We start from the raw sequence: 23,996 nt of genomic DNA, 5'->3' as shown, positions 1-23,996 counted from the left end.
CGGCCGGACAGCCAGCCAGGCCCAGTAGGAGGCAGACCAGTGGGCGGAGCGAGTCGAGAGAGAGATGTGCGTCTGCGGCAATACCAGTCGTTGATGGGGACGGAGGGTGTGAAAGGGGGCTACATTGTCACCTACAGGGACAGCAGACGACGACGGGGACAAAACTCGACGGGGGAAGCTGAAGCTGAAGCCTGAAGGGCGACATCGACTACGGGGACACGTCTTACGGGGAAGCTGAAGGGCGATAAGCCGCCGGGTTGATACTACTCGCTCCTATCCCCGTCCCTGCTTCGTGGGAAATCCTTCGGACGCAGGTCCGCATGGCACGCAGGTCTGGTCTCTCGCTTTTTTTTTTTCTTTTCTCCATCTAGTCCATTTTGCCCTCTTAAAGTGGATATGGCGTGTGCAGAAACGTTATGTGGCAGCTACTTTCTGGACTCAAATATCCTTAGTGTGTTTGGAGCTACATGGACGTACAATCAACTTCCACACCACAAGCAGCGCACTAGACACCGTGCTCTCTTATTTGTCCATTTCTGGGGGGAGAAGAGGAGCACCAGGAGAGACGCTGAATCTAAATCCCAAAACATGGAGTGGATAGATGTTCAAAGAGGAGCAGGGTCGGGAGAGTCAACCCAGGCATTGAATCTCTGTGTGTACATGGCGCAAGACTCGTGATGTGCTAAAACGTGCCTTCAGCCGATTAAAAAGGCCTTTGGCTCTTTTAGGGCCAAGTCCGAAGGGAAGGGCTTGCTAGCCGGCGGAAAGACAAAGGAACGCAGCGGACTAGAGGAATTTGATGGCGACGTGGCCATCCACCCGGCTCCTGGTACGCTTGGAAAGGTGGCGGCGAGATGACGGGCCTGGCGGCCTGCTAGCGAGGCCAAGAGAGGAGGGACAGAGGTGCTACAGGCCGATAGAAGAGGCGCTATCTGGCGGTATGAAGCGGATGAATGAGATGACATGATATTAGCGGCCTTGCGTTAGTTCCCATGGACCGTATTGTCCAGCGGCTCTAGTTCGGTTTGCTAGGCGAGGAGGGGCTCATCTTTTTTGGCCATGAAGAGATTGAAACAGACGGTCAGAAAACCAGGCGGGATAGAATGGACGAATAGAAGAGGAGGTGTAGAGTTGGGAAGATGGGAGGGGAAGGGGGTGGGATCTTGCAGCGCGCACACCACCACATGGTGTGGAGGGGGGGCAATAGAGAAGGGGGAACGAGAGAAAAAGCCATCCGAGCGGTGTAATCGTCAGGTACCATCTACTTCGCTCCAGACACTGGGCACCAAGCGGCACCTGGACTTGACGGCTCGGGGCCACCGAGGAATGAGGGGAAGATCCGAATGTCCCTACTCACAGACCTGGAGGAGGCAGGCCGACGGGCGGGCGGGACACGGGACGTAAACACCAGACGTTCATCTGGCCTCTATTCGTTCTCGTCTGGCTCTGAGGTTACATCCTGACGTGCATCAATCTTGCAGGACAGCTGTCCATCCGGAAGCATCAAGGTACGTCCGTATGATCTTGGTCTTCGATCTGTCCGTTTAAAATCACCAGGGTGGTTATTTTGTCTCTATTCGTTACAGCAAACGTCGAGGCGCATTGTGAACGGCCATTCCAATGGGTCTTCCTACCTATTGTGGTTGGGTGGTCTTCTGTCGACTGGTTCGAAAAGGGATGTCACATGTCCTTGACGCTATGCGGGCGCAAATCCCCAGGATATGGCGACGTCTCTGCCTGCCGCCTGCCGCCGTGGGCAGTACAAACTGCGATACAACACCCTGAGGTACGTGTGTCAGACAACATCGGAGGCTGTACGGCCTTGTACCTGAGTGTCGTCTTGTGGCCAGGCACATACGTATTCATAGTCTCTGGGAATGAGAGAACCCGGGAAGAGTCCAAAGACGCACACTGGACAGACCAGACGGGGTTGGAGGGGGAAAGGACGATACGAACCCGAAGCTCGGACGATGGACGTGCCGCAGATGACGGAAGGGCGGCCAGTTGGTTTTGAAGGGGGTGGTGTGGGAATTGGGCGTGAGGGGCAACGAAGGAAGGGATGGAACGAGGCGTGCTGACTGAAAACGGCGGCGCTATGGATGTGTCTCTCTCCCAAGCGGCACGGATGTTGGATTTACGTTGTGGCTTTCCCAGCCTGGCTGGAGAGCTAAAGTTCTGGGAAAGGACGAACGTTTGGGCCGCGCCAAGGTACGAACGAGGGAAGAGAAGGGGAGTGTGTTGCAGTCTTGGATTGGCAGCAAACAAATAGGAAAGAACCTGGAAACCACGCCGCCATAGCAAACGTAATAAGGTAGGTAGGTGGTAGCAACATTTCAGCTGGAGGCGGCAAGCTATTTTGGACGGTATGGTGCCGCAGTGCTTGAACGTATAATGGCGAGAGCAAACTTTGAGACTCGACCGGTGAAGTGCATCGAAGTTACTTTCCATGACGTGCGAAGAATACCACGGGCATCTCGGACACGTGCTGCTGTGCTTTTCCTCTTGCTCACCCATCTTGCGGCTGTCACCATCCGGTTTCCAATCGATTTTGTTATGGTGGAGTTCTTGTGCCGCTTCTGAACTCGATATATCCCTGGCCGGCTGACAACATCGCGGTAGATCCATGGGCCAAGCACGTGCGGCGATTTCAGGGGACGCATATGTCTCTCCAGAGTCCAATGGTTTTGATTCAATGACCATCATCTTTCCCTCTAGTTCCACGGTTACCTCCACCCGTCCTTTGCTTCAAACTATGTCTAGCTAATTACATTCCTCCAGAAGACAAATAGCGATTTGTTATCAATAATAGCCCGCCGAAGGCCAATCCAACCGCAGACCTTTCCGTCGATCGAGAGGAAAGTCATCCGAGCGGAATGTGATGTGAAAGGCGCCGAGGGCCGAGACAACTCGAGAGCAAGACGAATTGTCCTTGAGACTGCAAACGACAAGCCTTAGCAACACCAACAGGCTATGCTTAATTTACATACCCCATCTCTCGACTCCGTTGGTTCTCCCTTGAACCGTTCGCGCTAGGCAGCCGAGGATACTTGTCGATCCCAGATGAATCATGATTATCATTGCGCATTCCTGGGATGGACCGGATTGTCCCTCCCGCCCACGCCTGTTTCTCGGCTCTCCCCGCTCGAGAAATCAAGGGAGAGTCACTATGACGGCTAGTGTCGAAGTCACGAAGAGATTCCAATCATCACTGACGAGGGCATTTTGGGCTCATGAGAAAGCATATGCAGAGATCGGAGAAGACCGACATTTTCAGTACAGACATTCCGAACAAGAAGAATCATGGTTATCAACTACTGGGTCTCTGTCTCACATCAGCTATTCAAGCATCCTGATGGTCTGAGCTAGCCAAAAACGATCAAAAACGATACCGCTACCCTTTCCGATCCCTTGCGGAATCTTCCTCCCGCCCGAAGGCCCGACTCCTTGGGACCTAAAGTGCCACTGACAGCATCATTGGTGTGGCTTCGAAAAAAGGCAGCAGATCGAGGAACACAGACCGAAATTCCTGTGCGAGTCAGCCGTAATATCGATCGAGACACTTTATCGAGAAGAAGAATTTGGGCGATCCAAAGCCAGCTTCGCGGCGCCTACTCCGAAGCTGCCAGTTTCTATCCGGTATATTTGCTGAGGCGTGCGCTGGCAGGGTGTGATGGGACACCAGAGACATAAGAATCAACATTCATGTTGAAATGCTCGACATGTATGGTTACTTATAATTATGGTTCTGTCAGTATCTCTCTCTGTCATGTCTTCTAGTTCTCTCCAGGGTTAGGGTTGTAATCGCTGGTGCAAATGTAGGTTTTGTTTACCGAATACAGTCTCCGCTCGAGTCATCCGAGGGCATACTGAGGAATGTCTGAGCTATGATACCAAAAGGTCTCGCAAGCATCCCGGGGTTAAGCGAAGGCGGCACGGCTGGGGCATGTCTTGCGGGCCATTCCAATTTCCATGGCACAAGCTAGTCTGGACCAGACTGTCGGGACCAATGTCTCATTGTTTACGCATACGGCTCAGTGGCAATAGTCTATTCTGAGTCGACACCCGACGCCGCCGTGAGACATTTGCCGTATTCAGTCAACGCTCAGGAGCGTTCGGTCTCGGCTTGTTTGCCCAGCAAATGCAATGTCTCGCCATACGTACCTCATGGGGAGACCGCCATGTTTGACTAGCAATCTGTCACGGGACATTGGGTTTTCCACACCGTGTGGAGCTTTTGTTTTGGTGCTGACCACCATGTCTCTATGGCGATGTTTGCGGCTGAGGACCCTCTTCAAAATCGTATCATTGCGAACCAACAAGGTAATGACCGACCTGGATGGAGATTCATCGAAACTGTATGCGGTCGAGATTCCAGCAGTGGTTGCTAGGTCGAATGTGACTTTGAGGATACCCGACAGGCAGCAAAATGATCCATTTTGCGATTTGAGTCCCTCGACCACAAATTCCAGTCAGCTTCGAGTGTAGTCCAAGCAAACCTTGGGTACAAGGGAAGAGAAGCGAAGAAAAAGGTCAAGTGGCCTTGGCAAGAGAGAAGCTCTGCGTCTGCTTGTTGCAGTTCGCATACCAACCAATGACGACAGGAGAAAAGTCGTAGTCATGAAGCAAGGCACCATTCGCTGTAACATCTGCGTTCCTTCCGTCTGTCTCCTTCACTCTCGTAAAAGAAAAGGAAAAACATTCAGAGACCTTGAACGCATTGAAGACTGATAGCCGATGCCCTCGTCCCGGTGGAAATATGCATTGGCATGCCCGTAGGCCGCTGCTCCTCTTACAACAAGGGGCTTCAATTCGCCATCTGCTCTGTCTCTTGACGTAGAATGCATACTCTCTCATAGCTTCCTACTTTGATTATGATATGAATATTTCGTAACCTTGAGTTGTTTCGCACTTTGTGAATAGCGAAGCTGTCAAGGGACCTAAATGGTCCGTCATTTAGGCCAAATAGGCCCTTTTTGACTCAGACTGATGCCATTTTACAGATATAACGGTATCATCATGCACTCAAGAACACCTATGGGCTTATCAGGCTTGCAGTGTGCTTCGTGGGTTCCAAAATAACTAATATTTACCTTCATGTCTCAAGTTTCTCGGCGAATCTCAAGTCCACCACAACACTCAGCAGGCAAGCGAAATACAAAGACCAAGTCACCAGGATCGAGTCTTCTCAGGAACGGCTTCAAATTGAATTAATTTTTTTCTGCCCACCTCTCATTTGTGTCTCGGTGAATAGCAGCTTGACCCACGATATCCTCATCTTTCACCTAGGTGAAGGTGTCTGTGCTCGAGTGGTAACCGGTGAGAACCTGTTCACCGAAAGACTTCACCGAAAACTTCACCGAAAACTTCACCGACGACTGTGGATACCCGGGACGGTTAGCAGACCGGCTCCCGAAGCCGGCGGCAGCCATGCCGCCATGCCGCCATGCCCAAGCGAAGCTACGACCAGGGGTGCCCCGGGGGGTTCCAGTCCGGTTCCGCGTGTCGCGACAAACACAAAGTTCGACCAACCCTTGCCATGTATGGGGGAGAGCTTAAGGGGCCGTCTGCGGTTTTGGTGCGAGCTGTCACCTGTCAAACCTGCCGAGGCGGAACGAATGAACCAACGGGCTGGACAAGGCTTGGCTTCACACCATGACAAGTCAACGTCGTCCAAGCCATGTGGTTTTGCTCTTTTATGCTTTACGGCTGTCTGCTCTTGCTTCCAATCTTCTGCCCGGTCAAGTCGCGAACGACACCCGTCTTGGGATGCTGTTCCAATTCTGGCCGTCGACACGTCATGCATGGCAAACCTTGTGCTGTTCGGTTAAAATGCCAAGCCAATTGCATCGCGCGGATAGTTTCTGGTGTCTGGGAAGTCATACCAAGCGCAGTAAAGGTCACAGATGCTCATAGTGCGGTGGTAGTGGTTAGGGCGACCGGACAGCCAGATTTAGAGATCATGAACGTCGTTGGTATCATTAAGATTAGAGAGCTAGTCTCGACCAGCCTCCATCTATGCCTGTGTGCCGGTGATGGCTCTGTATCTCGGCTTCCTTCCGTTTTTAATATTATGCATTCTTCGCATGCACTTTTCCGCCATCTCATCCATCCGCGCACGTAATGCTGTGATCCCTCAGACCCTTGCCTTTCCGTCAGTCGTAATCAGTATCCATGTTAGGTGTTGGTGGGTCAGGCGTTGGCGTTGACGAGCGTCCCTCCACGCTCATCTCCTCGCGGTAGTTCATCTGTCCATATTCATTCCTTTCAAGCACAAAGCATCGCTCGGCGTAGACGCCGTTCTCGTTCTGCCGGCGCCAGGCGGCGCTGAACCGGCGAACCATGACTTTCCGCCAGCCGCCCACGTTGATGGTGATTTGCTTCCAGGGCAGCTCGGGATTGGTATGCTCCCTTCCGCTCAACAGGAACTGGAAGGTGCGGACAGCTGCGTCGTAGTCGCGGTCCATGCCCGGGTGAACGACCTCCAGAGGATGGAGGACCGTTTGCACGTGGAGTGTGAGAGTCTGCAAACTGCGGAAGCTGCAGAGGGCGCGCAGGAATTGGGGAGGGTCGCAGAGAGCCACGTCCATGTCCAACTCGAGCGTATGGACGTACGGCAGTCCTTGCGCTAACGTTGCGATGTCTTCAGCCCAGAGGGTCGGGCATCGTCTGTCCTCTTCGCCAAATCCCACATGATCGCGGAATCGAAGTTCTTGTAGCGAGTTTCCATGCCTCAAGATACCGTCCAAGGGAAAGAGCTGGACGTGGCATGTTATGCTCAGCGTCTGCAGCGCCCGTATGTGGTTGGCTACAAGCAAGTACATGCCCCCTGTCGCCTCCTGGCGTTTGTCCACCAAGTGTGCACTGTAGTCCTCGCAGTGCAACCGTCGTAGGCCTGTCAAATCGGTGAAGTCGACGGAAGACAGGAAGTTGAAGACCGGGACGGATATCAGATCGAGCGACTCGAGATTGGCGAAATCCCAACACGCACGCGTCTCCTCCTTGGAGTGGTTCCAATCGTACGACTTAAGCACCAGGTCCTTCAGCGGAGGCATTCGCTCACCATTCGCAAACTTGAAGTTCGTGCCCTGGCCTCGGTCTTCGTAGTGAAAGGTCTGGAGACGGCGCGACAGCAGGAGAAGCTGTTTTAGCGAGTTGAGCCGGGTCGTGAGCGGTGGTGCAGGGCTCGCCAGTTTGAGGGAAACAAGGAGGTCGGTCGGTATCGCTCGAACGTAGGTGTCTCGCAGCTGCCCCTCGAACTCTCGGAGTGGAAGATCCTCTACAAACAGCTTGGTCCCGTTGAACCGCGTATGCTGTGGGTTAAGCACGTCTGACGGAAGCCATAGTCGCCCTGATCTGAACTCCGCGTCTACATACTGCCACCTGCAAAAGGAGTCAGTGGGTGTTGGAACCGCTGCCGATGCGTGGATCAGCTTACCGCACAGTTTTGAGCCTTTGAACCCGATCCAGCACTCTCCGAATGCCGTCCGGGTCCAGGTCGCTGCGAACGACCACGTGGTTGGTAAAGGTCGAAATATGGCGCAGAAGATTAGGAAACAGCGCTTCGGCGTCGGGCGCCACAATGCGCTCATTAAGACGTAAAGTCTGGTACGTTACGGGGGTCGCTATCGCATCAAAACGTTTTGATATACATCGTGATGCGGCAACGGCACGCTCGTCAATTTCTCGAAGCTGCAGGCTTCTGGTAAGTCAATGCTTTGAGTTGGCTTGCCTGTGGAGCAGTTGAGCTCGACCGGCAGGAGATACATACCTGCTCGAAAATCAGAGCTAGCAGCTCAGAGCTCAGGTCGTTAAGAGACCATTTTTGAGGAGGTGAGCGGAGGGAGGATGCGGTAGCCATTCGCCAACAAGTGGCGCTTCCACATGAAGGAGCAGGAGAGAGTCAGGGATGGATTAAGGTATAGGGGGAGGGAGGTAGAGGTAGGGGCAAGCAGAGAAGCTTCCTGGTTGGCATCGAGGGGGGAAGTAAAGGTCTTATCAACGGTTCCATCAAATGCGAGAGCGTTGTGCTGTTGAAGAGAGCTGGGATGGTCCGAAGTCATGATCCGCCGGTTGACAGACGGGGCTAATCTGTTTGCGGACAATGTCACGAGCGGGTACAATAAGATGACCCAGGTTAGCCAGCAGCAAGCTAATTAGCCGTGTGGCGACTGCGGGACGGAAGCGAACACAGAGGCGCACCGACGACGGCGACGAAAAGGCGGAGGATGAGGAGGAGGTCCAGGTGGAGGCAGGCTGGATAGATCCAGGGCCGGGATAGGGATGTGATGGAGTCAACGAGGGGCCATCTACATTAACTCGCGGAAGCCGCCTGCAAGACGAAGGCGTAGCAAGATGCAGCCCAGGTCTTGGTTGGTACGTATGCGTATGTACGTATAGATGTTGACAGGTTTCTTGGCTGCCGCGATGTCTCGATTTGGTGGGAGAGGCGAATATGGCGTCTTGATATTGGTCCGACTCCCGACTCGGACCGGGCGACTGTGATGAAGGAAAGGGACAAGGAAAGATGCCCAAAAATGGCGGCCCAGGCAGCGTTTGTGGGAGGCCACAGTCATAAAAAAAGAGGCGAATGGGTCAACAGAGGAACAAAAATGTGGACGGAGGTCGGGGCGGTAGACACTTTTCTAAGACTAACACGACAAGCGCCATCGAAGGAGGTGAAATGATGAGACAGGCCGAACAAGCGTGCCAGCGCTATGCGTTACACGCAGGCCATCAGAAGCAACGGCAGAGAGAGACAGAGAGACGGACAGGCACAGAGAGAGAGATACCAGATACTCACGAACCTGCGGGCAGCTCGCCGGGTGCCCCGTACCTCGTACATTTGGTGGTTTTGGGAGCAGCAGAGAAAAAAAGCAGGTAGGGATTGGAGAGGTTTGGGACCCTGGACATGGAAAACCAGACCGAGTGGATAGAACATGTTTCAATTGACCTGGTCCGCCTTGAGACGGGGGTCCTGGTCACTGGAGGTGAGGTACTGACTGCATAGTAAATGTGTACCCCCTGGTGCTAAGGAACGTCAATGAGCCAGTGGCAGGGAAAGAAACATGGGAGGAGGAGACGAATAGAAGAAGACAGGTGTATGTAATGAGGGCTGCAAAAGCGAAGGTGTGAGAGAAATGAACATCAGACGTGGTGGACGTGGAGAGACACGGCCGCGAGAAAGAGAGAGGGAGAGAGAGAAGGAGAAGGGAGCGCGCCCATTGGTGAGCAGCCGGTAGGTCAAGGGACGTTTCGCAAGAATGTCCCAAAAGGGAAATGCAGATTTCAGCAACATGGGTGGATCCCGGCAGAGTCTAGAAAGACCCCCTGGCTAATGCGGGGGTTGCAGCAATCCGAAGATCGCCGCCGTCTGCATGCATAAACACGGTATTTGTGCATATCCGCACCATGTATCAGAGTTCCTCGACTCCCAAAAGTCCTCGACACTCGCGAGTCCCACGCACCGCCCGTCGTTCATGACCCTCCAATCAACCGCTACCCGGACTCGCAGCCCGCCCTGTCCCTGCTCCCTGCCCTGCTCTGCGACCCTGTCTTGCTGTCGTCTCCTCTCGTCAAGACCAAAAAAAAATCTTCCGCGTCTTCGTCTCCGGATGGAACCACGATCCCAATTCCAATCCCAGAGCCTGGCTTCCTTGCAAAGTGCCCCTCTCCACTGCTTCCCAGCAAAACGGAACCTGCCTCCAACCCAACCTTGGGTATTGCTAGTACATCGTTCACCCGCGATTCAATGTCTCCAAACATTCTGGCCTTCCATACTACGCTACTAGACTGGCCACATCCATCTTCATTTCCCAACTTTCCCAAGGACCCGGCTAGCTGGCTGGCAGCAAGGGAGCTTACCGCTCGGTACGTCGCAATGGCTCGTGGATTCCCGCGGCCACCTCCGTGTCTTGTGTCGTCGCTGTTACCCAATCCTGTCCGCCTGAGGTAACGCATGTGGCATACCCTCGACCACCAGCCGTCCGCTCGTCATATCATCGGACGACGTTGGATGGGACCAACATGGCAGATGCTGCGTATGCCAACGTTGCCGCCCTGGCAGTCACTGCCAATCTTTAACCTCGTAATCTGCGATTCTGGGTCTGACCTGGGGCCTGCTGTTACAGTCCACGGCCACGGTGACGCTTGCCCGGTTGATAAGATGACCACATATGTTTGTCGAGATGACAAGCAACTCGTTCTTCGCTGATTTGAGGTATCCCGCCGGCTGTAAGACCGAGACAGAGCCACTTCGTTCTCGGGTACTATGGCCGTGCAAACCTGCTCTGCCCTGCTTGAGAAATGGGCATCGGTGCCTTGTCGAGCCATTCAAACCGGCCCAACGGGTGACGGGCGACAGAAGGATGTTGATCTCGACGACGCTCGAGTCATCAGCCTCCCTCCGCACACGTCTGGCACACCTGTCATCCAGCTCACAACCCAATCGCGAGCCGGGCTGCGAACAGACATGAGGTCGTAGGGGTGTAGGACCTGACACGTGAACTCTCAACTTCACGACCCAATCGCTGGTGAAAGTTGGCGACTGAAGACGGGATGGGACATAGGTGTGGTTTCCCTGCATGTCATGTCAAGCCATCTCCCTTTTCAGGAGGCAATATGGCATGGTATGTGTGGTATGGTATGCTTTCGATTCCTTCTCACAACGCATGAAGAAATGTGAACCCTTTGACTTGTGACGCTCAGATTCCCGCCGTCAAACTCGAGAGCCCCTGCTCGACAACCTCCGTGCTCCCTGCGACTCGCGGCCCGCAAGTCGTTTTGGATTGGGGTGGGTCGTGACTGAACACTCCCACCCAGTGACCGACCCGCGCAAACCAACCGGGACGGGACCCATATCCCATATCCCATGACGACCCAGAGCCATGGTGGGTTGGATTGTCTCCTACGACGTTGTCTGGGAACTTGTAGCAAGACTTCTGTCTTACGCCCAAAGCTCTCAACTCTGTGTGTACGAAGTACGCAGTATTCATACCAGCTAGGCATAATCGGCAATATTCCGTTATCCGGGCTGCTGGCCAGCAAATGGATGCGATTTGCTCGTCTGGTTTCTCGGCCGCACCCCTGCTGATGCATCCGTTGTCGAACAGGGCCCCCCGGATCGCCCGTGCCTTCTGCCCTGTGTGCGCGCGACTTGTGCTGAAGGTCGGCCTGCTTAGTATTCGTTTCATTCTTGCTTTTTCCTCTCCATCTCTCTCAATCCCCCGGGCTGTTGTGAACGGTGTACCGATTCTGCACTGCCGCAAGAAACATCCGCGCCGATGCGGCACAGGATTGACAGGCACCCAAAAACAACGTTGTGGTTCGGGGCAAAAGCAGCATCAATCCCGGCTGCCACCGCTCACACTTTCGTGCCGTCCGCGGTTCCACGCGTAAGATAGATGCATGCATACGGTACATGCATACTATGCATATGCAGTACGTGCGTACCTACCTACACCACCTTATGTGCGGCATGACATCCCACCTCATTGTGTGCACGCTCGTCGCGGGATTGCTATTTACGAACGAATGAATGCGCCCAACCAAGCCAGAGGAACATCCACGTCAGTCAGTGAGAAGCCGCAATGTCAGAACATGCTGCGTCAATATGCGTCTTGACTGCAGACTAGCCGTCGCGACGATTGCCCGCCGCGCTATTCGTGCACATATGCATGCATACGTCAACGAGCGAAACCGCTTTTGGTTCGAGTCGCGACGTCGGTACCAAGAAAGCCTTGACTGGCTGCAGCGCAGGGCAGCATGCGGGCGGACGGGCAAACGCGGCGGCGGCTCCAACACCGTTTAGGTGAATGATCCGCCCCACACACCGCAACGACACTGCTATCGAAATCCTTGTACTTGAATGGGGGGCGCTTGATGTCGAGTTCACTTTGACGAGCTCGTCATTCCACTCCTCAATCATCCGCCCTCACTGCACCTCCATACCTAAGAAGAGATCGGAACGATACAGAAGACCCAAACCCGCCTTGTGTATTACGTATGCGTAGGTCGACACAAATTTCGGTCCGAGTCCCTCGTGTTTTCCCGATCTCGTCTCGTGGCGATGCCGCTCTTCAACAAAGAGACCGTCGGTCAAACACATGGATACCAGACTAGTCCTTTACAAGCGCGCACCACGAAAGGCACTCCCAGGCTCCAGCACGACCACGTCCAATATGGCAACTTGTCCACTTCATCTGAAGACGTTTCCAAGCCATGGCGGGTGGCCCTGATTTTAGAACACCGGTGCGAACTCTAAATCGGCCCGCCTACAACGATAGGTACCGAGAGACACGCTGGCCATTGCCGCCAAGCACCAAGTATGTATACCCAGCCCGACACCATCCCTGACCGACACTCGATCAAACTCGACGTTCCTACTTTTATTTCTCCTTCCAGAACAAAAGGATAACACCCCAAGAACAGGGCGCACGGAGCCTAAGGTTGCTGAGGGGCTGGTCGATCTTGTTCCATCAGCCGCATCGTCTGATCTCCGCCCAAAGATTCCAGAGATGCGAGTGGTCCATCGCACCCATGTCAAGCTCCCTGCACAGCCCGCCGCTAGGTTTTCCACGTTGCATCCTGGCTAACCAGCCATTGACGACTTTCTTCACAATGTCCTCCTTGCCTGGCCTGGCCTGGCCTGGTTCCATCAACACTACCGCAGTCGACTGCAATGAATTATGGATACCAACGACTGTCATTTCCTTCTTCGCCCAGACTGCTGCTGCTGGAAAGAGGCCCAGCACGCAAACAATACCGTGGTTGGTTTCAACAGCCCGGGTTATCAACCAACGAAACAATCTGTCGAATCCGCTCTCCTGCAGCTGCATGTGGTGGTAACTTCCGTCTTGTCCTTCGCGCTCACTCACGATATGGACCTTTGGACGTGATCCGTGGGAGGTACCCCTCGCTGACATGATCGAACATGCTCTGTGCATATCCTCCGCCTCGTCACTTTTTTTTGCCCCTCTCTCCCTCTCTCGCCCGCACAATGTCTGATTCAAGGGGTTCATGAGCGTTAAGCCTACTTGACACCTTGCGTCTCCAACGCCCGAGTATCGCGGCACTTGCTCCTCTTTGATAGGGCGTCGTTGAAACAAGGCTGGCGGACGAGGGTTCCGAGCTCTCCCTCCAAACCCGTGAGTTGAGGCCAGGCGAACCTGGCATGGTTTGCCGCCTTTGCGCGGGAGAAGGTTTTACTATGGACGCTGGCAGCAAAAAGGTCGTCGTGCAGAGTAGGCTTCTAACGTCCGTGGGTAGAAGGGGGCTCGCGCTGACTTCATCGTCCCATCTGCCGAGACGGGTGTTGTTTGCAGCACCCAGCACGTCCCATCTCCAGGCGTTTCCCCAGCATACAAAAGTCTTCGCCTGCCGACCTTAGAGTTGGGGCAAGGAGGGACGGTCTGACTACGCAATGGATCAACCTAGCACAGTGGCGACGAGGGAGGGCTTCTAGCGCTTCAAGAGTTGCGATTGGTGGCGCTCACGCCTTCCATCGTTTCCCCTTTTAGGACTGGCTTGCGGCTCGAAATGGCTTCCATGGCTCTTGCCCGCGCTACGGCGGTAACCAAGAACGCTATTAGAATTTCTAAAGCCGGGAGCTTCAGTGGAATCGGATATGATTTATCTAAATACGTGTTGCCGTCTGGGGGAAAAGAACTGCCTTTACCCAGAGGTACTTATACCAATAAGCTCTTCCTCCACAGTACCGCATTTTCAAGTACGGACGTATGCCAGAGCCCGCAACGCTGCATTCTTAGTGAGTCAGCCACACGGGATCAGCTGAACTATCTGCCCTCGCAATTATCATCCGATCCGGCCATATTCATCTTCTTAAGCAGACGGAGAAATCTGACAGTTCCTCGTCAACGTCGGAGAATGGTAGGCGATTCCGTCCCATCTCTAGGGAGAAAGAGAGAGACAGAGGCACATCAATCGTCCCAAAATTTTCAATGTCGAATCCCGAACTCCATGCCTGGGATGCCGGCCCCCCATCCCGCAGAATAAACCATGTTGCTCCGCTCCTCCCACCAACCTCGTCCGTCTCATGGAAACGAGTCCACTGCAACCCTCAGGAGGGAGGATCTCCAGGTGGCTGCCAATATATGCAGAGCTCACGATCATCGTCTTTCTTGCCCTCCGATTCGCCCAATGCGAGATCGAGAAGACCCGGCCAGCGTTCGCCGAGACTGCCGGCGAAATACCACCGTTCTTAGCCTCGGGGGGAGACACGTAAGTGAAGATTTCATCTTGATTGCCGCAGGTAACGCCCGTGATCGTGAGCTAGACTCCCCATTTGTCAGATTTCATCTCGTCTTGCATGTTGCTTCGGGTCGGATCTCCGGATGTGAACAGCTAGCAAGGGTGAGAGATCTCTCGAAGGAAGCTTGCCATCTTCGAGCAGCCTCTGGCCGTTTTTGTCATGGCCTCGAGCACTCTATTAGCAGGCGTAGACACTACCCTCTGGCATGGATATCTCAAATGACAGGGTTTTCACCTCACGAGCATTGTCGGCTACGTTGGCAACTCTGTCTTGCCTTCATTGCCTCCATCCCCTTATATCGCCAGAGGCTGTCCGGCTAGGCCATTCAGGAGTCTGGGCACAGCTCGACTGGCAACTTAGGCAGAACAGCTACAATTCACCATCACATACGACCATACCCACTGGAAAACTCGGGATCCCGTCCGCTCTCCCATAGATAAGCTAGTGAGGGCTGGATTAGTAGTTGGGTCGGTGACGACTAGCGAATACTCGGTGTTGTATGTTTCTTGTGTTCTTTATAGCTAATTTTCTGATTTTTGCCGGTAGCGTTGTTTTATGATCCTCTGCAGTCACATTGGGAGCAAGGTAGCCGGCCGTGACAGGACATGTTGCTCTCTTGACCATGTCTCTGCGAGCCTCTTGGGTTTAACAACAAATCGACAAGTCGAGAGAGGCCTGCATTCTCACCATGCAAGATTCTCCATATGCCCAGACTCAAGCCCCTGCCTCCACCATCCGACCTCCTCGCCGTACCTGCGCCGGAACTGTTACCCCATTCGCGTTCTCAGCAAATGCCTTCAGACGAGCCACTCCAAGCCGAAAGTCGACCGCAGAAGCATGCAGTTCGCCAGAGGGTCCAAGCACCCGAATGTCCCAAGCCCTCACCAGGTCCCGTCTGCTCTCAGACTCCAGATGAGGACGTTGCTTTGCCAGACAGCAATGTCAGGGCGTTTTGCCGAAACAGAGCCGGTTGGGCAGGAAGAGAAGCGCACCTCGTTCTTTATTTAGCAACGCGGAGCTTCAAGTAAACCCGGCAGGCACTGCCGCTTTCGCCCGCGCAGGTAGGTGATGTCCGGCATACATCACGGGCGGCGAGGAAGAAGAGATCGGATCATCTGGGCTTCGGGCCCGAAATATCACGAGGCGAGGGGGCCCTGTGGCATGTCCGCAGCAAATCTGACCGTTTTCTCTTGACGTTTCGACTTCTCGACTTGATGCCTTGCTCCCCATCAGTATCATCTCTTGCGTATGGGGCGATTCTGTCTTTGTCGGGCAACCTTGAGCGTGTGAGTTGCTCGTCCAAATCTGACGACTAAATGTTGAGTAGACTTTGTGCGGACTTGCGCATCAAGTTACGACCGGGACGGGCAATACAGGAGGCTGAAGACGACGTCGCCCGGAGAAATAAGCAATGATCCCGGCTCTTAACCGGAGTGGATGGGATGGCACATGGTTTTTGTCGATCCACAAAAGCCCTCCCTCGGGTTGCCATCAGCCCACCGCCTCCTGGCGATTGTTTGCTCCTCGACGGATATAACCCCGGCGATGTCAACCCTCGAGGCCAAGGCATGTCGTGGCACATGGGTCCTTGTCTTGCTTGTCTGCATATCACGACATTGTCGGTGAGTATGCAGAGCCACACGAGTCGGGAAGTAGTTGCGAAAAGTCATGGTTCATGAATGAAGGGAAAAAAAAAAACCCGGAAATAAGAACAAAGAAGCTGGGTTGTCAAGAAGCGTATCGTGAATGGAAACTGTCAAATAGAATTGAAAAACAGATTCATGAGTTGTAAACGGCCTGATTCCACCCAAAGCTTCCCCAGCCAGACGCCATGCTTTGTTGATGCCTTAGTTCCAAATCATTGTACAACTTCCGCTTATGCAGCGTGCGTGACTCCTCCACGCCAAAGCTACCCATATATCGCCGCCAAAGGCTTCACTCTATCCCAAGTGGGCCTTCAAAGCCATACGCCAAGAGGATCGCCTCCAATGGGCCTCAGGAACAAATCCACCACTCTGCGCCTGAGCTTTATCAGCCAACTCAGTACCTTTGACCTTGGTTTCTCTTCTTCGGGGTGGACTCGTAGAGATCGTCATCAGATGCCTCCTGAGGCGCCTCTTGACGGTCTCGAAGGTCAACAGTCTGAATTGGGTTACCTGAAAGGGGGCCAGGCGTCGTGGCGGCATCAGCACCATGCATAGTCACCTTGCCTACGGCACTGTCCTGCCTTCCAAGATAGCTCGGGGTGGTATTGAAGCCTGGGTGGTACGGATCGAAAGCAAGGCGTGGTTCTTCGGATGGAAGTTCCGCTGCGTAGCCTGATCCACCGGCTTTGCTAGAAGACGAATAGTTGGTTTGTGGCTGGGGATCTTTGAAGGGATCTTCGGCCGGGGGTTCTGGCTGAGACTTTGGCGGAGGGCCGGGAGGCGGCGCAAACGACTCAGCTGCTTTTCCCTTCCCGTTACCTTCGGCCGGCCGGGCTGGCAGAACGGGAGCGGGCGTTGAGCTAGATGATGATGATTGCGCCTGCGACCACTGTTGTTGTGGCGGCTCCGGATGCTGGCCGGTGGCTGACTGTGGACTGATTGGGCTGGCGTTCTCTGAACGCGCACCAATACCAAGCTGCTTACGCGCACCAAGTACTGCCCTTTGATGCTGGTTCAGAGCAGATTGAAGTTGTTCGTTGGTATCAATTAAGTTCTCCATGGTATCGTTGTCAGGCGAGGGATTCTCGGCTCTCATGTACAGCTGCACGCTTCTCGAAGCGCTCTGACATCTATCAGCGAACTCCTTGATCAGGTCGTTGTCAAGCACCTCCTGAGGAGGTGTGTTGATGACTACTTGAGAGAGCAGTTTCGCGGACGTCCTCGCTTCTTCTAACCTGCTTGCTAGTTCTGAAGGACTCGGCAAGCTCGGGTTGTTGTGATGGCGGGCAAAGTAGTTTTGTGAATGGGGATCAAAGGGAGGCGCATTCATTGATCGCGGTTCAGGCTGAACAGGCTGCTGCTGCCTGGGTTGCTGCGTGAGTGTCAGCTAAGGGGCATATGTATGACTTGAACGTTGTGAGCCTTACCCCGTGCTGCTTGAAGCTCTTTTCCTTCTCCCTCTTCCACATGGCAATCAACTCTCCGAGGCCGTGATCATCGAACTTTGTCATCTCAAAGGTATCCAGCGTTTCCATTATCATCTGCCTGACACTAGGGTCGCGCGTAGAACGGAAGAGATCTTTGACGGTATCGGCAAACTTCTTGTCCATGTTCCGAGTGAAGGTTGGGCCCGGGTTGTCGGTCAGGATGCGAATCAACATAATGGCGTTGTACTGCCACGAGGCCTTGGCCATGTTATCCTTTGACAAGTATTTTCGAATGATGCGGGCGCACTCGGCCGCGGCTGCGGGAGAAGATTCGGCGGCCTCGACGATGGGCGGGAGGTAAAGGACTTCATCGCCCTAGAGGTTCGGGTCAGCGGGTGTCTCCTGAGAGTCGCGTGCGTCGTGAGAGAGAACGTACTTGGGCATTGGGACCTCCAGACTCGCAGAATTGTCTCTGACAAGATGATTAGCGGCGAAGATTGGTTCGGAAGAGGCGGGACTGGCGTACGACGCTGCGAGCTGCGATGGCTTCGGGGGTATCGTTCTGCGGGTCCGGCGCCGACACCTCGCCGGGTCCACTGAAGCCTGCGGAGGGACGTCGATCAGCACTCCCTTCGCGATGACCGTGCATGCCGTGCCGGCCGAGGAAGGAGGGCGGGCACGCGCGCAGGCGCATCTTTACTCACTTGTGGTTGTTCGCTTTTTGAGCGTGCTCATCATGCGATTAACGCTAAGCCCCTTCATGGCCTTCATCTTTGCGTCTGGTAGGCGGGCGTCGGAGCGCCTGAGTGGTTGTAGGGGAAAGGAAGCACGGGTTTCAAGGGTCCGAAGATGGAGAGGCGGACCAACCGGCGGAATAAAAAAGGCAGGGCAGTCAGGATTCTAGGTTGGGGGATAGGATAAAACTGATGGCGGACGAGCGGTGGGAGGGGGGATATCTCGGACGAGTGCAGCTGATGCGAAAGAACAGACAGAAGTGACAGATGTCTGTGTCTGTGTCTGGGTTAGGGTCGAAGGGTAGGAGCGAGCGGGTGCAGGACCAGCAGAGGTAAGGTAGGTGAGGTAGGTACAGATAGGTTGCAGCTGTTTGGGATTGGGACAGGACTGGATTGGATTGTCCGTGACAAGAAGCGACGGGCAGGACGGGAAGTTCAGCAGGCTGTTGTTTGTCGGAAAGAAGAATGTACGGATGCGCAGGGCCTGTCGAGCTGCAGCCTGGAAGTGACGCTCGGTGGTGGGAAGGGCCAGACGAACTGGGGGGTTATTTTAAATTAAACCTCAGCCCGGCGTCCCGCGCGCTCTGTGGTCCACGGGGTCCCTTGAAGTGCGTGGAGTGAGTGACGGGAGTGAGTGAGTGAGTGCGTGCGTACGTGCGTCTCTGTCTGGTGCCAAGTGTGTGTTGGATGTTTGTGGGTGCTGGATGGGCAGTGGATTCGACCGTTGGAGACGATCTGCTGCCGGCGCGGGGGTGGTTAGAGGGGCTAGTCTTCGTGCCTACGAATGCACTCGACCTAGGCACCTAGGTAGGCAAGGGTAGGTAGCTGACAGGGCCACCGCTAGCCTCTGGGCAGCTCGTCAGTGGCAGTGTGGCTATTCGTACTACCTACCTACAGACAGACACCTTACTGCTACCTTCTCAGTCTCAGCAGCCACGGGAGACAGCAGAAGTCGACGGCAAGGGCCAGGGCCGGGTCGGGTGTTTGAGTCTGGGCCTCCTTTTGCGATGTGCGACAGCGGAAGCCGGCGGTAGCGGTCTTGTGTCCAAGGTAACACGGGTACCGTAGGTAGGTTAGTAAGTTGGGTAGGTATGTAAGTATAGGTAAGTAGGGTACGAAAGATGAGGCAACGAGTTTAAGCTTATGGTTTGGTCGCTGCGAGATCTAGGTATATTCACCGCTGCGGAGAGAAAGTCGGAGGAATTGGGGTTGAAGTATCAGAGAGGAGGAGGGAGAGAGGCTGGAGCATCGGGAAGAAGGGCTTGCTTGCTGCGGCAAGGTGCCAACGCCAGGTATTCGTACGGCGTCCAGCCCCGTGTGCAGACGTGACGACGACGACGAGGCGACGCCATCGCAAAATCCCCATCCATCTCCACCATAAGGTACAGATAGTCTATCGTACCTTACCTGTAACCGTGCCTACTATGTCCCTACCGTAAGGTAAGGTAGGTAGCAGTCCCGAAGACCGGGGCGAATGCCGTCCCCAGACCAGTGACCGGTCTAGCAGCAGTCCACCCGCATGTAATCTGCAACATGGCATTCCAGTCAAAACAGACGACATGGAGATCAAAAACATCACGCACTTACTGCTGTGCTGTCATGCGCAGAAAAACAACACCGCAAATTATAAAAATAACAACAATAAACAACAGAGGAAAAAAGAAAGAAACTAAAAAATATGAGCAAAAACTGGAGTCGCATCAACCAGAGACAGCCCCCGTTTGGACATGTGCCGGTAAATGTCTAACTTGGAAAGTATATTCATGCCATAATTCAGGGTCCTCCTCCACCCGCTCCGTACCTAAGGTATTACCTACCCGCACTCAGTAAGGCAAGGCGATGTAATCATCGGACGGCCATTGTATGCCGCCATCAGAACCGCTCGCCCTTATTTCGAGCCCATGCCAGAAGCTAAGTAAATTATCTATTTTTTTTTTTTTTCCCTTTCTCGTTCTCTCTTGTCTTACACGGCTCACACTTTTCCAATTCCTTTACCGTGTCCGCCTAGTTCTCTCACTCTCTCCTTGCTGTCCATAAACTCCGGCTGCACCAGCCAAGTCGTTCGCTGCACAGCCTCATTATTCCACGCAAGCACTTGCCGCCGTACACCCTCATGACAGCTGACCACTTACGTGGTTATCAACAGCGCCACGGCACCTGCAGCTTCACGCACCTGTCAGTCCTCTCCTGTGGGGTTCCCAAGACACCCATAGGCCACGCAAATCAACCCTCTTAGCGCCCCCGCGATACTTCATCATCGGGCCCTGGCTGCCTCTTTCAAGCTTTGACATCTTTTGCGACAACACACTTCACTCGTCTGCCAAGACGGCTCCCGCTTGACATCTTCGGCGATAAGTTTTCTGTTCGGAGAGTCCGGCACAGTAGCGGTCTAGGCCGACAAAGCCGCCTAGGCCATGGGACCAAGTATGGCTGTAAATACTGCTGAATTGTTCTGTACATCATGATGCTGCCGCCGTCTACTCTATTAACCGATTCATCATATACCCGTCCTGCATAGAATGGGGCGGTGTTCTATGACCTGCGCCAATCAAGACGAGTAATCCTCGCCCTCATCAGAGTCCCCGTCTGCTGATACTTCCTCAACAATCAAGTTTCCTGACCGCCCGATCTTATGACCCATTGTCTCCTCTTTGCTGGGCTCGTACACTACCCGGGGCATGACTGATGAAATTCGGAACTGATACTCATGCTCGTAACCCTCAGGCTGCGCCGTAGGTTTCTCCGACGCCCCCACGAAGTCGTAGCATTCCACGAAAGCGTACAGTGCTTCCATGGTAGTGTCGCTGCGAAACCGGCGCACAATTCTGCCCGCTCCGGACGACTCGGGCATTTTCAATGCAACGCGGACAATCTCTTTGCTGCTGGCGGGAGGTTCGTCCTCGATCGTCGTTGCCCGCCAACGTTTCCACTGATCCCGTTGCTCTGCCAAATGCGCCGCAGCCTCTGCCTCCTCTTCCGCCTTTCGGGCGGCCTCTGCAGCAGCCTTTTCTGCGTCGCGTCGCTGTCGTGCCCTCTCTCTGTCCTTTGCCAGTGAGCGCTCGTAGGCAGAGTCCTGCTCATTTCTCAAGCTCCGTGCCACCTCCTGTGCTGTTCTCTCGGCCCGGACACCAGCCAAGTCCGGCGCATATTTATTGATCGCAGCTTGTGCTTCTGAGAGATACGTCGATGCGGGCATGGGTCCGGCCAGACGCTTGATGATGCTCATTCTGGTACTACCTTCCTTAGGGGTTAAGCAGACAATAGCCGAGAAGGGGTATTTCGTGCAATTGTACTCCTGCGCGACTTGATAGGCCTCCGAATCCAGGATGTTACCGCCCCAAAGGATGATATTGTTGGCCGGGTCATTTATGAAACTGACGACGTCGGGAGCGAGCAGAGTTTCGCGGGTGAAAGACTCGGTGTCGTCATGTTCGGGTGACATGAGGACGACCAGTAGGAACTTGAGTTCTTTCTTGGCCAGGTCCTGCGCCTGGGCGACTCCGCCTTCAAACCACGGAAGCTCGGTGTTGCCATACTCCTCCTCGAACTCCCGCTTGAATCGGGCAGCGGTGTCCCGCGGCATCAGCATGCGACGCCCATTTGTACTTCTCAGGCCGGCACCCGACCCAGCCGCAATCGCTCGTGGCCTTAGCTGCGCAGGCAGAAAGTTGAGCAAGTAGAAGACGGTGCGGAACAGCTTGGAAGCTATGGTGTAGCCGATAGAGAATGGGGCCAGCAACAGTCCGACGAGAAATGGTGGCCTGTGGTAGTTGTTCGGCTGGGGGACGATTCGCGGGGCGGGGTCGGGTCGATCTCTTCGGGGCGGCTGCGGGCGACCTGAGGAGGCCATTAGACTCTCTTGGAGGTTTTCGTGTCGTGCGGCTGTTCTGGGAATTTCTTGTGCCATGGCTTCTGCGACGGGGTCAGGCCCCTCGCCGTCAAAGAATTTGGCGATGGCAATCTGTAGGAAGACTTTTGTGAGCGAAAGCCGGGGCTAGATGCTATTTCTGGTGGAACTGGTGCATACCTGAACGTTCCATTGTGATCTTCGCAGTAGCGGTATCGCATCCTTCAATTCCTGATTCGTAACCTGGGTGTACTGCTGCAAAGCTTCTTGCTCGCTTGCGGACAGCTGTCCTATGTCGATGTCCTGGGTCTCTGCCATGCTGGGCTGTAGATCTGTCCTGGTGCGCTTGATGTACAATCGGTTCGGCAGCCCATGAGGGACGTGGATGACAAGCGGGTTGTGCCTTGGCAATAATCTGGAAGATTTTATGACAGGGTCGTGAAGACTGTAATGCTTGGTGGCGGCGACGCCAATGTCGCAGGCGGAACAAAGGATGAAAGAAGGCGGTTGTTGGAGAAAACCAACTCGACGGTGGTCGTCTAAAGGCAGGTATAGGTACCTTTAGGTAATTGGATGAGCCAACAAGGTAGCCAGCCGCGCACAGGTGAAATGGCTGAGAGGGAAGAGGCTAAAGCGCTGCAGAAAGAACCGAAGAGTAAGCAGCTGGCTTTGAGGAGGCAGGTAAGGCACCGGTGAGGTGTTTGAAGGCGGGCAGCCAAGAGCGGTCCACTTCATGCTGCCACGAAAGACGATAATCGTTGCAGGCGAATGTCGTCCGGTGACGACACTTGTCCGCGAGTGGAGGCTGCCAAAGCACCTAAGGTATCCGTAGGTGTCTATCTGTATTTACGTATCTGCTCTGCCGAGGAGAGTTCCCAACTTCCAGGCTACATACCTGGAATCGCGTCTGCCATGCACCGCGTTCGGGGCGTCGCAACGTGTTAAGAGGCTTATCGCTTATCGCGGAGAACATGAATCATGTCCAATGCGCTTAATGCACTTAGCGGAGGACATTGGCGCTTTCCATTACCTAGGTTAGGTAATTAGGTGCTTTCCAAGGGCTGTCCGTCCAGTCCAGTGGCTTCAGCACATCTGTAGGCTTGAGAGGTGTCGGAGGCCTTTCATGCGGGCAGGTGTCGGGTCCAGTCCAGTGTCATCATCTCCCCTCCTCCTGCCCCCGAAATTGAGACGGGACAGTACTCGACTAAGACAGGGCGAGACGCTTGCAGGCAAGGTACCAACGGTTAGGCACGTAGGTAGGGAAGGTGTCTGGCTGGCTGTCCCGCGCGTGCACTTCTCCCAGTCTCCCACCTGGCAGACAACGGAACAGGCCTGGCCTGCATCATCGTCCTCGCATCGTCGCGGCTACCACTCGACGTCCTCATCGTCCTCGTCGCTGCCGCCGACGTCGCTACGCCGCCCGACTTCACCTTGCGGTGAGCTGCAGATCTCTTGTCTCCTCCACCTGCGTCGTCGCGGCGCGCGCAGATCGATCGTCTGGTATCCCATTCGTTATCCCGTCACCACCCTCCTCCAACTCTTCCGACGTCGCCTTGCATTGTTTACCAGCCGCTCGACCTCACTTCACCAATTCTCTCTGCGAATCGCCGTCGGCCAACCTCAGCCAGCTTCAGCTTCGCCCTTGTCGTGTCCATGACCGAGAAGCCTACCCCACCAACATTGTTCGAAGCATGGGAAATGTCTGCAAGGATCAAGTGCGTCGGGCCAAAATTGTTCGCTCTACCACCCCCCGTCGCCCCAGCCCCACGCGAGCTCCAGTCCTTCTGCATCCATTCTGTTGCCCGCTTTGTCTCCCCCGCCCAGTCCAAGGCCCCGTCCCAGTTCCAGTTCCACGTCCAGCGCGCGCGCGTTCAACCAACACAAGGAACCACCTTCGCTGTCGAGATCATGGGCTTAGCATTTGGCTGACTCTCTGCAGACGTCGTAGCGTCGACCAAGGGGGCGAAACTTTCACCTATCAACCGTACTGATCATGGCCACCTCGCGATACCCGCAGTCCGACCTCCGTCGACAAGTCGGATCACCAAAGCCCAAAACCCGAGGCGAGTAGACAAC

The 23,996-nt window shown here is 54.6% G+C and overlaps 3 protein-coding genes across 3 annotated transcripts; all 3 read right to left on the bottom strand.

Annotated features, from left to right (window-relative positions):
- Positions 1 to 6,152: 6,152 nt before the first annotated feature.
- COL26b_001560 (uncharacterized protein) lies at positions 6,153 to 7,858 on the bottom strand (the record flags this gene model as incomplete). The annotated part of the gene is made up of 3 exons (XM_053174508.1): positions 6,153 to 7,380; positions 7,436 to 7,602; positions 7,769 to 7,858. 3 exons carry the CDS (start codon positions 7,856 to 7,858, stop codon positions 6,153 to 6,155), a joined length of 1,485 nt encoding a protein of 494 aa, XP_053041439.1.
- Positions 7,859 to 16,306: 8,448 nt separating this feature from the next.
- COL26b_001559 (uncharacterized protein) lies at positions 16,307 to 18,110 on the bottom strand (the record flags this gene model as incomplete). Its single annotated transcript, XM_053174507.1, has 5 exons — positions 16,307 to 17,284; positions 17,340 to 17,714; positions 17,776 to 17,811; positions 17,866 to 17,942; positions 18,044 to 18,110. The coding sequence occupies 5 exons, from the start codon at positions 18,108 to 18,110 to the stop codon at positions 16,307 to 16,309; spliced, it is 1,533 nt and encodes a 510-aa protein (XP_053041438.1).
- Positions 18,111 to 20,621: 2,511 nt separating this feature from the next.
- Positions 20,622 to 22,238, bottom strand: COL26b_001558 (uncharacterized protein; the record flags this gene model as incomplete). Its single annotated transcript, XM_053174506.1, has 2 exons — positions 20,622 to 22,034; positions 22,101 to 22,238. 2 exons carry the CDS (start codon positions 22,236 to 22,238, stop codon positions 20,622 to 20,624), a joined length of 1,551 nt encoding a protein of 516 aa, XP_053041437.1.
- Positions 22,239 to 23,996: the final 1,758 nt, after the last annotated feature.

This window comes from Colletotrichum chrysophilum, assembly GCF_026319265.1.
Source record: "Colletotrichum chrysophilum strain AFK26 chromosome Unknown scaffold_7, whole genome shotgun sequence".
NCBI classification, from domain to species: domain Eukaryota; kingdom Fungi; phylum Ascomycota; class Sordariomycetes; order Glomerellales; family Glomerellaceae; genus Colletotrichum; species Colletotrichum chrysophilum.
This window is presented reverse-complemented; position numbering and strand designations above follow the sequence as displayed.